Genomic DNA, 12,612 nt, shown 5'->3' with positions numbered 1-12,612 from the left:
TTTGTTCTCTTTCTGAATTTGATGTTTTAACACATCTAGCAGACATTGTCACAGGTGAACAGTGGGTTTTCTTCATACGTTTATCTGTCACGTGTGATTCAAGATGCAGGTTTGTTAGATGTACGGTGTAAATGACTGAAGAAATCTGTGTGTCATTTCTTGACTTTGTTTCTACGGCAACACAACACAACACAACACAACACAACACAAGATAGAATTCCTGAAGTGGAGTTGTGAAGACGGAGTCCATCGGATTCTCTCAGTACAAGATTCATATGAACACGTATCACTTGTTATCGCAGCATCATTACACGTCAGTGTGCTTTTATAAAGCACGCACGCACACACACGCACACGCACGCACGCACACACACACACGCACGCACACGCACGCACGCACACACACACGCACACACACGCACACACACACACACACACACAGGCTTTGGTTGACTATCCCCGTGGGGACAGTCCATAGGCGTAATGTTTTTATACTGTACAAACTGTATATTCTATCCCCTATCCCTAACCCTATCCCTAAACCTAAAGATCATAGAACACTTTTTGCATTTTTAGATTTGTAAAAAATATTGTTCTGTACAATTTATTAGCTTTTGTGCCCATGAGGACCTCAATTTTGGTCCCCACAGTGACACGAGTCCCCATGTGTTGGTGTGTATTCAGGTTTAGGTCCCCACCGGGATATACAAACATGAACACACACACACACACACACACACACACACACACACATTGAACAGCAGAGCTGACTTTGTTGTGTTGTAAGCGATGTTTCTATATCTAACGATATCTGGCGATCAACTCATTCTTTTCATCTCATCTAAAAAGCATCATCATGAATGTTTTAGGATTTTGTTTCGAAAAAGTCTTTCTTTTGAAATGTTTCAGTCGTGTTTCACAGAGAATCCCATCACAGGCAGAACGCTGATTTACATCGACTGCTCCAGTTTACCGCGCAACTTCCAGCATGTGAAGGTAAGACCGAACACATAAAGTTCACGTTCATTTGATTTCAATGGTTTCCTTAAATAAATGCAAATGAACGTGTGCCAGGGTTCAGGGCATAAACGATGACAAACACACTTTATGCATAAGCAGTATTAGTAGTCATTTAAACACATAGCAACACCCTAGCAACCGAGCTCCCAAAACACTGTCATCAGGTAAACCCGCATAATCAGCATCATGATCATGTGCCAATCCGTGTGTGTCTCTGGACTTGGTTTCTATGTGTTAGTGGGGACCTAAACCTGAATACACACCAACTCATGGGGACTCATGTCACTGTGGGGACCAAAATTGAGGTCCTCATGGGCACAAAAGCTAATAAATTGTACAGAACAATCTAAAAATGCAAAAAGTGTTCTATGATCTTTAGGTTTAGGGATAGGGTTAGGGATAGGGGATAGAATATACAGTTTCTACAGTATAAAAACATTACGCCTATGGACTGTCCCCACAGAGATAATAAACCAGACGTGTGTGTGTGTGTCTCAGATGATCTCAGCTCACATTAGAGAGCGAAGTGTGGCAGACGGCCCTGAAGATGACATGACAGTTTTTCTCAAGATGAAGAGCCACACCGGCCAGCGAGCAGAATCCATCACCTACGACCAGATCAAAAACATATGTCTGAAGTGATAAAAGAGAAGATCTCACACACGAGAAGAACCGTACAGTAATAATGTTATCATGTTCACAGCAGGTTGACAATCTGTCAGTTAAAATGATGAAATATATTTATATAGTAGAATAGATGGTATTATTCCAAACCTTTCTTCAGATGTAATAATTGTTGGTACAGTAGGTTTGTAATCTGCCCTTAAGACAACTTCCCTCTGTTGACCTACTCTAACACTTTCATTTCATGTTTTGAAATATTACAATACAATACTTTACAAAGTAAAATACAAAGAGAATTAAAGTTTTTTTTAGGGAAATGAACCGTGGTTTTATTATAGTAAAATTAGTAGGCTGTAAACATGGATTTTTGGAGGATTGATTTGATTATCATTTGCATTAACATATTTTTACTCCAAATGTCATGGTTAAAGTCCCAGTGAAATAAAAAATGACAATTCTTATTTTTTCATGAAATATTGCAGCGTTTATTGTCAATAGTTGATCAATGTGGCTCGTTCTCTTTTTAAAATTCATGTGCCCTCATCATCTTCAGTTCAAATCTGAAAATGCACTTCCGCCCTGAAATGACGATCCATCTCAAATGACGTATGTTAGACGGCTTGGGCGGAGCATCTGTTAACTCCTCCCCTTCAACAGTCCCCTTACGAACATTTACCATGGTTTTACTACAGTTAAAAGCAAAAAAACATGGTTACTGTAGTAAAACAGTGGTTATCACAAAACAACCATGGTTTTTGTAAAAACCATAGCAAACGAGGTTATTGGTTACTGTAGTAAACCCATGGTTTTGCCCTAAGTAATCAATGCACCAAAAAAAAACATGATTACTACACTTGTACCACAAAAAAAAACATGGTTAATTTTCGTAAGGGTCTGCCGGCAGTTTAATTTCAAAATCAATGCAACAGCTGTTTTTACACATCCAATCAATTCGCAGTGAAAAACGCAAGCCACGCCCACTAGTTTTCTCCTTTGAATTTCCTTTTCACTCAGGAATGTGTCAGAATACGGAAGTAAAAACGATCGCAACTTCCGGTTCACGGGGACTTTAAGCTAAAGTTACAGCAGTGCTATGGCTTTACCACAACCCCAAACCCCCAAATTATTGTTACTGTAGTAAAACCGTGGCTGATATGAACGCAAATCTATAAATGAGACGTATGACAACCCTTCTCGAGCACATTCGTCTGTGTTTTATTCACATTATAGCGTAATGTGTATTATTCTGATCCAGCATCAGACTGACTGATTTAGATTCGGTTCGAGTCTCTTCTGTCTCCTCAAAGGCGTTTTCTCTGACGAACCCAAGAACACATCAATCCTACTATAGAAAAGGTCGATTAATATTCATGAGCAACACTTCGCCATTGGACGTCGGCAATAAATATGACCAATAACATGTTGGGAACGGATTGATCCATTCCATATCAAATATAAGAATAAAATACAACATATAACAAAAAATACAATATATAACCTAACATCATTTACCAGTGGAGCAACTTGACGTGACCGTTGCTCGATTAATATTCCAGCGCCAACTGCCCGATCGGACGGGTGACGTAGGCACGGCTCATTAATATTCATGAGTCAAGCGTTCGCCGTAGTAGGATTAGTAATTTGGGTGCATGCAGGCGTAATGCGGAGAGGCGATCCCGGCTGGAGCGATAACGGGACACCGCTGTCTGTCTGTCTGTCTGTCTGTGGATTTATTAACACACACACATAACACGATGCATATCGTGTGTGTTCAATGAAGCTGTAAGGATGGAGCTGTGAAGGGCACGTGACGGTAATGATGCTGTTATGTGATGTAGGTAGATCGCCCAGATATCTATTTGGGTCATCTGAAAATGAAGCGATATCAGGTGGACTCGCTGACAAATGCGATAACTTGGAAGATTTCAGTGTAAATAGGGAATGAAGCGAAGCTGATATCTTCTTCAGGTAAATTCTTTCATTCTCTCTCTCTCTCTCTCTCTCTCTCTCTCTCTCTCATTGTTGGCTGATGGGCTTCTATCCTCACATCATCCTCAGATGCTGATGCGGAGACAGAATTCACATCATTTAAATCCTGAGGGGAGCTATACGAACATGATGCCAAAATATGATGTTTTTTAGGAATGAAGTCGAACAGTATACACTGAAGGTCATATTTACCTGTCTTAGTGCATTCAGGTCTTGTGTCGTTGCCAGTGATTTTATTTGACTTGATTTGAGGAAATGATTGAGCTGGAAAACAAATACAGTTTATTATTACAGCACATTTACATTCAAAAACCTTCCCGTTGGCCTGTACAGACTCATAATATTTATAGATGCATCACATCAAGAATTGCATTTTTTCTCTTGTTTGAAAAGAAACACGGTTTCATCGCTCATCAGATAGATTTCATCAAATGAAGCTCATCTCAGATGTATTTCTTGTGTTGTGTACATGATGAGGCCTATACTTCATCTCACACATTTTGCTACAAGATAAACACAAATATTCTTTGGTGGACCGGTGATTTTAAAAAATGAAAGAAAAAACCCCAATAGGTTCAGGCTTGAAATATTTGAATATTGTTGTTTTATTATCTGATGTTAGAGCTGCACATCGAACATTATTTTAAGTCTTTGTGTTTCTGGTGTGTTTTTAATATTTGCAGGTTTTTGTTGGAGTCTTAGAAAGAGAAAACATCTGAGCACACGCAGGCCTTGTTTTATAGCATTAATATGAGAGAAATCAGAAATACTCAAAAATGAAGAGTTTGGTTCCAAAATGAGATAACTCAATTTTTAAGAATTTACAAAAATCATGTTTTTATTATGTTAGTTAGCTGTATTTTTTAAGTTATTATGGCTTCAATCGAAACCAACCAACTGCAGTTGGATTGATATTAACTGCAATGCACATTTATCTCATTTTGGAACCAAACTCTTCATATATTGATCATCATATTTCAATCAAATATAATAAGCATTTGAAAAGGCATCTCAGCTGATATTACGTGCAAACCACCCATCCAATAGAGAAGATCTTTATAGGGTCATTCCGTGTCAACTCAACCATAGGTCCCCAGCTCAAATTTTTGATTTTTTTCCTTTTTACAGAAGCAAGACCAACATCAGTAGTGATGAAATCCAAAATATGAAACGCCACCGATGAATAGTTATTAAGTAATCAATTAATTTGTAGAAGGAGGTAAAAATGACAATTTTCACTCTAAATTTGGGGCGATTAGAAGGGGTAAAAAATGACATGAGAAATATGCCAGCATCATTATTTTATTTATACACAAAGATCAGTATATCTGTTAGTAAATCTGTTCATTTTAAGAATAATTGATGCATTTTGTGCCAATGGTGACAGCTCAAAAATGAAGAAAGTGCATTTTTGTGTTCTTTTTACGAAATATGCATGCCTCTATCTTAAAGGTGGGGTTTGTGATGAGTGTTGATGTCAGTGAAATTGTGTTGATGTCACACAAACCTCAACAGTAGTGACTCATCAAACTAATTCTGATAAACAGATCAACTGCAATGCATGCTGGGAGTCATGAATGAGTTTTGTACTATGATGTTACCCAGCATGCATTGCAGCATGAAGCTTTCTTTTGTTGATTGTTGTGTTTCATATGCAGATTCTTGATGTCTTTGTGTGTTAAAGTGGTTTAGCAGTTTGTGAATATGTTCATTCCTAAAAAAAATCACAGTATATCAGCTTAAACCTCAAACTAAAGATCCCCAGAGCCGACACATTGATAACACAAACCCAATTATTAACAGTGATCCAAACAACTTCAAAATGTGTACATTACCAATCAGAAGTCATCATCTCTGTGCCACAACTAATGTATTTTAACACACAGTTATGGCCGAAAGAAACCTAATTTGACATTCAAATAGAAGAGCCAAGAGCTCAACTAAAGCTAAAAAAGATCACAATAATGGTGATTTTGCAGGTACAAAAGTGATACTGATTCAATGCAATGAACATTGACAAATCATCCATTTTAACTTTGATTCAGTGGTTGCTTGCTTTCTTACTGCATTCAAATCATTCAGCTCAAAGAGTCTCACTTCATTTATTTCCATGTGTAAATTGAAACTAGTCTGATAACCTCGAAATTTCAACCAGTTTTTACTTTGTAGGGGACTGGACATCAATATTAGACAATCAGGAGACGCCATGAGAAGTCACAGAAACATCTTCCACTTTTGGCCCATAAAGGGACGTCTTTTCAATGTCTTTAATATTTTGGATGGGACTCGGGCATAAGTCCAATTCCGAACATGTTTGAGTACGAGTCGAGACCGAAGTCCATGACAAGGCCGAGACCATTAAAATAGGGTCTCGAGACTTCAACACCGCGCGGATATTTCTGAATTAATGTTCAGCGCAATATGAGGGCGGATTATAACACACGCGTTGAGACTGAACGTGCGCATTGAGCGGTGAACAGCGCCGCTACGCCGTGAACAGGGAAGTGAGATTTATCCGGATGAAAAACACAACGTTTACATCGACATTGAGTAAAAGATGTTCTGTCTCTAAAGATTTTTTGTATTGTCAAACAATTATTTCTGTCATAAGAAATTACGCATCGCACTTTTACCTGGTCCAACATGGCGGCACGGCTGATGCATCGAAGCAACGGGCTTTACGCGCCCAGCGTGGACTTGATGTGTGTGATGATGGGCTGTTTCAGGGTGCTGTTCAGTTGTGTTAACATTACTGGACAATGTGCTTTAACTTAATGATAAAACACGTGATGATGTGGATTTCATCATGTGTGTGTAATGTCTTTGTGCAGTCGTTGCTGTAGTTTTCGTTTATTGTGTTATTCAGTTGGGCGGCAGTTGATGTGTAAAATAGATTTGCAAACAAAATGCTGTGAAAACGCATGCGACAGCTGTTACAGTGAGGGATTACCTGGGCTCGCGCGAGTCCATGTGCTGACGTCAGAATACATGTTTCATGTGTGTTTAGATACATGCAGCGTTTATATTATTATCATCTTTAGTGTTTGTGTACAGTTGTGATGAGATCAAACAATCTTGAGTGGTGTACGTTTTCTTGCTCATGCCATTAACATGCTGATAATGTCTTAGTGCTAATACTTTAATTTGATGACTGTTATTTGCTCAGGAACAGGGGCATAGCCAGAACTTTTTTTTAGAGGTGGCCAGGTAAGACCCAGTGATTTTATTAGGGTGACCAAAAAATCCTTACAAGCAGAAATTCTTTAACTTCTAGTGTAATTTACACCAATTCTTCATTACACATAGTTTGCTGGTCAAAAACATACACAAAGAACGTAAAGTAAACAATTTATTTGCAATGCTTTCATGTGCTAACATTATTTTAAAATAATTTGCTAGCTATCATTTGCAGTAAGTTAGCATTTTTTATAGAAAATAAACATTGCAGTACCCCAAATTAAACTTTCGCGAAAATGTAATTAATGAATGAAATCCAGTTAAAAAAGACTGATTTTACTGACCTGATCCTTCTGCTCGCGATGAACTTCCATGGTACACAGACCAGTGGCCTGTCTGTAAATGAGGGGTCCACGTGGCTACGCTACTGACACAGACAGTACACTGTCACGAAGCGGTTAGCAGCTGTTCAGCTATAGCGCTCAGACTGTTTGCATCAGTGCGTCAGCGTATGACATCATATTAACGCCAGTGTAATGTTCTCGCATTACTATCAGTGCATACGCTAAATCAGTGGTCACCAACCCTGTTCCTGGAGATCACCCGTCCTGCAGACTGCAGCTCCAACCCTGCTTCAGCACACCTGTCTGTAATTATCAAGCAAACCTGAACACCTCGATTAGATAGTTCAGCTGTGTTTGATTGGGGTTTGAGCTGAAATCTGCAGGACGGTCGATCTCCAGGAGCAGGGTTGGTGACCACTGTGCTAAATGATCTGCGCAGCACTCCGTAAACTCCGACACACATCTTAAAACTGCTTCGCACAACAGAGGTGGCCAGATAGGTGGCCATCCATCATTCAGGGGTAGCCGTGGCCACCCATGGCCACCATGTAGCTACGCTCCTGCTCAGGAAGGGTTTTCTAGATACACTTGTGTAGCTCTCCCAATTTCACACCATTATATTGTCACTTGCCTTTTATCTTTACATTTAGCATTGTGTTTCTCACATTAACTTAAAGAGACGGTTTATGTTATGCATTTTGTTTCTGGTTTTACAGTTTGTCGTTCTGGTCTGTGTGTCAGATGACAGGTGCTGTTGTGATCATAACTTGTTTTCATGGCCTATTTTTACATTCAGTCGCTCTATTTTCTGTTCTGACAGTATCGTGATCACAGAGGCGACGTAAGTAAGTGATAATGTCCAGGCAGCCGGTTGTTATGGCAGAAATAATCCCCGACAGTGTGATCAGGACGTGAAGCGGAGGGTCTTGTGTCTCACTCAAGGGGCTCATTTCAGGATAACAGCGGCTGCTTGTACATTATCCCGCTTATTACACGCCTACTTCACACATGAGAAAAAACTGGACATGAAATGTGAATTAGAAATATTTTATCAGCTCATTTTTACCGAATGCAGACCTTCCGGTTTTAAAGTAAAAAACGACGTTCAAACGTCACGAACAGGCAAATTGGTTTAATCATTTGTAAATATAATATCATATATGTTATTAAAAGACATTTATAATGATTTTTTGTGTAATATTAAACTGCCCCTCTCAAAATGTTTGCAGCATCCGGGTTACAGGGTGTTATTAGTTTTGAGCAGGACAACCCTTGGAATGTCGCGACTGGCCAATCAGAATCAAGCATTCAAATGAGCCGTGTAATAAGGCTGGTTATTATCACATGAGCCCAGTGCTTCTGAAACACTGTTGAAAGATGCTTGACATATCACGCTTTCAAAACACACAAACACCACACACACACACACACACACACACACACACACACACACACGCACGCACGCACGCGCGCACGCGCGCGCGCACACACACACATTCAAACAAATGATGTGAATTTACAAGGTTACAAATGACAGAAGTCATGTAAAACAATGTGCTGAAATGTCACCGTGTGTTATGCGGTTGTTCAGAAAGCAAAAGAATCGTAGCTGCTGAGTTTTCAGGGTCAGATGGTTGTAATTCAAGATAAACACGAAGGAAGAATTATATTTCACTTCAGACGCGTGCAGTACAACACACAGCTATATTAACCAGTCATGACCTCTGCAAATATTCCAAATGGTAGTTGATATGAAATGTTATATCATGTGAAGGACTTGAGTCATTGAGAGATGTTTGTCATCGGCTGGTGTGTGAGAGGAATGAGGAACATGAGCCGAGGAAGATCAATGTAAAGAGAATGATGTAGTGTGATGTGTGAGGAATCATTCTGAAGAGGAACTCAACACACACACGCACGCACGCACGCACGCACGCACGCACGCACGCACACACACACACACACACACACACACACACACATCATATCAAAAACACCACATCACAAGAGGAAAAATGTCCCTAAAAACCATCAGATTCACTCAAGCATTCTGTTTTCAGACATCTCACAAGACATCTGAGTCCCTGACATCACAAGAGTTAATCCATTTTTTTTTTTGTGTGGCTGTTATGTTACTGAACTTTATCAAAGGTTTGTTTATATTTGAAATTAAAACATTAAAACTATTGATTGATGTGGTCTTAAATAAACAAACGAATGTCGGTCGGTGACATACTGAATAAACTCCACATAGTCTGTTTGATATGATACTTTCTGTCATAATAGGCTGCGTGTCAACACAACAGAGAAACAAGTGTAGTGTCACATGTTTATCTGATGTTTGTGTTTATCTATAAACCATTGACAAATCTTTCTCTTCACGCACACAGGTTGGTTGATTAATACCCGCGACCCAGATGGAGACGTTCTTTTTTTTCTTGATGGCTGTCGTCGTGGCATTGAAAGCCCATAAGATCCAAGTTTGTCCCAAGCGTTGCGTTTGTCAGGTGCTGTCCCCCAATTTGGCCACGTTATGTGATAAAAAGGGTCTGCTTTTCGTTCCGCCGAACATCGACAGACACACCATGGAGCTCCGACTGGGGGACAATTTCATCACGAGTGTCAAGCGTAAAGATTTCGCCAACATGACCAAACTGGTGGACCTGACGCTCTCCAGGAACACAATAGGCTCAGTTTCGCCTCAGGCCTTCAACGACCTGGAGAATCTACGCGCTCTTCACCTGGACAGCAACCGCCTGACGCACATAACAAACGACACGTTCAGCGGCATGTCCAAACTCCACCATCTCATTCTGAACAACAACCAGCTGACGGACATCCACACCGGAGCGTTCGATGACCTCCTGGCCCTGGAGGAACTCGATCTGTCTTACAACAATCTGGAGAGCGCCCCGTGGGTGGCCATTCAACGGATGATCAGTCTGCACACGTTGAACCTGGACCACAACATGATCAACTACATCCCTGAAGGGACCTTCTCTGGACTTCAGAAGCTCAAGCGCTTAGACGTCACCTCCAACAAACTCCACAAGCTTCCACCTGACCCGGTGTTCCAGCGGGCGGGTGTTCTGGCCACGTCGGGCGCTTTGGGCCCGTCGTCTTTTGCTCTGAGCTTTGGAGGGAATCCTCTGCACTGCAACTGCGAGCTGCTGTGGCTCAGGAGACTGAGACGAGAGGATGATCTGGAGACGTGCGCGGCACCGCAACATCTCGCCGGCCGGTATTTCTGGACGGTGTCCGAGGAGGAGTTCCTGTGTGAACCTCCGCTCATCACGCGACACTCGCAGGAAACGCGGGCGCTGGAAGGCCAGCAGGTGTCCTTACGCTGCAAAGCCCGCGGCGACCCCGATCCCGTCATCCACTGGATCGCCCCCGACAGTAAACTGGTGTCCAACTCCAGCCGCACGGCCGTCCACACCGACGGCACCTTAGACATTCTTATCAGCACGGTGAAGGACTCGGGCTCGTTCACCTGCGTGGCGTCTAACCCGTCCGGAGAGGCTCAGCAGACGGTGGATCTACTCATCACCAAACTGCCACATTTCACCAACGACACCAGTATGGTCCGGGAGCCCGACCCGGGGTCGTCTGACATCGCTACGTCTGCCAAGAGCGGAGGCGACGACGCCGGCTCTGCGATTGGCACCAACAAAAGTGGACAGGACAAGCGGGTACTGATCTCGGAAATCACAGCCTCCACCGCTCTGGTCAAGTTCAACTTTCAGCGCAATATTCCCGGGATTCGGATGTTCCAGGTCCAATACAACGGCACCTACGATGACTCGCTCGTGTACAGGTGACGTATTTTCATTTGAATCAACTCCAGTGATGATTTAAACATTAGTCAGTGCTGATTTACTTCACCAATGTTGCCTTGTCTCTCTTTACAGGATGATTCCTCCTGCGAGTAAAAGCATCACGGTCAACAATCTGGCAGCGGGCACCATGTACGATCTTTGTGTTTTGGCCATCTACGATGATGCCCTGACTATGCTGACAGCCACGCGCGTGGTGGGCTGCGTACACTTCGCCACAGAGCCGCAGTATCTCCGCTGTCATTTCATGCAGTCTCAGTTCCTCGGCGGCACCATTGTGGTCATCATCGGGGGCGTCATCGTGGCTTCAGTTCTGGCCTTCATCATCTTCCTCATCCTGCGTTACAGAGTGTGTAACCAGGAAGGTGTGGAGAAAGAAGTGGAGCTGGGAGACATCCGTTCTCAGTCCAGAAGCGAGCAGCTGCAGGTTTGCGGCATCATCAAGTCCATGTCCAAGCAGGTCCTGGGCCCGGAACGAGACACGTGTCGAAAGGTGTCGCCGCAAACGGAATCCACGGCCCGAATCTCCAAACCCGCCCTGCTCGACTGCACCGTCACCACTTCCTCAGCCAGCCACAGCTGGCACCCAGCTTCCCCCAGTCCCCTGCGACCGGCCCGAGCTCAGACCGAACCGCCCATCAGCGTGGAGCTGGACAACAGCAACAAGAACAACTCGGCAAGGGTTCGTCCTCAAGCGGCCGTACGGGCCTACTCCACCATGGTGAGTCCAGGATCAAGAAGAGCTCGGCTGCAGAATCTCCACAACTATCAGACAGTTCCGGTGGGCTGCGTGAGGGTGAGCCGGCGGCACTCTCTGAACGTAGACTCCTGTAAAGCAGCCGCTTGCGTGAGTTACCAGCAGTCGGGCAGCCTGCGATCCAAACGCAGCTTATCAATGAGCGGAGGAGATCTTCCACAGATGGAGAGACACAGCGGGAGCTCTTCTCTCTCTCAGTCACAATGGGTTCTAGAAAGCACATTATAATGTTTTTCGGTGTTATACTAGCAGACTGTAAAGACCTTTGGTTTCCAGCTCGCTCGTGGCCGCACTTGAACCGCAGAAGATTGAGATTGAGAAAGGACTGGAAGAAGCCAATGTTTTCTATAAGCACAAATGAAATACTGTTTCTTGAATATAGTAACACAATACGATGACTTGTATATTTCTTTGTTTTACAGAATACCAATACAAACACTGCATACAGACATGTTCAGTTGTGTAAAATAAACTGTGAAAACTCTGTACGTGTTCATGCGATATTACATTTATGTTATCGTGCATTACTCACTGGATTTCAAACAGACAGAAACACACACGTTAATCACTACATTCATGAGTTCGACTTTGCAGATTATAATGATAGCAGGGGTAGAAGGGTTATGCGTATCTGGCGTGCTGTCCGGGGAGCGGGCTCCGAGCTCGTCGGTTCCTGCTGAACCCGGAACACTCTCGGAAACGGCCCGAGCCCAGAGCTCACCCCCCGGGGAACCTGCTAAATGATGGGGTTCGAGGAGAGGAGCCGGGGTGGTGGAGGGATGCTGATAGACTGAGATGGCGCAGGTAAATGTCTTGTCTATATACAGTATATATGCTCGCTCGCTGACTTGATAGGGTAGGTGCC

General features: G+C 42.8%; 2 protein-coding genes across 2 annotated transcripts; both read left to right on the top strand.

The window, feature by feature from the left end:
- Positions 1–417: 417 nt before the first annotated feature.
- LOC130565647 (sterile alpha motif domain-containing protein 15-like) lies at positions 418–1,945 on the top strand. Its single transcript, XM_057352574.1, has 2 exons — positions 418–996; positions 1,519–1,945. Exons 1-2 carry the CDS (start codon positions 790–792, stop codon positions 1,660–1,662), a joined length of 351 nt encoding a protein of 116 aa, XP_057208557.1. The 5' UTR covers positions 418–789; the 3' UTR covers positions 1,663–1,945.
- Positions 1,946–3,225: 1,280 nt separating this feature from the next.
- On the top strand, positions 3,226–12,231 carry lrfn5b (leucine rich repeat and fibronectin type III domain containing 5b). The gene is made up of 3 exons (XM_057352556.1): positions 3,226–3,612; positions 9,545–10,971; positions 11,066–12,231. The coding sequence occupies exons 2-3, from the start codon at positions 9,572–9,574 to the stop codon at positions 11,973–11,975; spliced, it is 2,310 nt and encodes a 769-aa protein (XP_057208539.1). The 5' UTR covers positions 3,226–3,612; positions 9,545–9,571; the 3' UTR covers positions 11,976–12,231.
- Positions 12,232–12,612: the final 381 nt, after the last annotated feature.

Source organism: Triplophysa rosa, linkage group LG15, assembly GCF_024868665.1.
Source record: "Triplophysa rosa linkage group LG15, Trosa_1v2, whole genome shotgun sequence".
Taxonomy (NCBI): domain Eukaryota; kingdom Metazoa; phylum Chordata; class Actinopteri; order Cypriniformes; family Nemacheilidae; genus Triplophysa; species Triplophysa rosa.
Note: the sequence above shows the minus strand (reverse complement) of the source record. Positions and strands in the feature narration are given on the sequence as shown.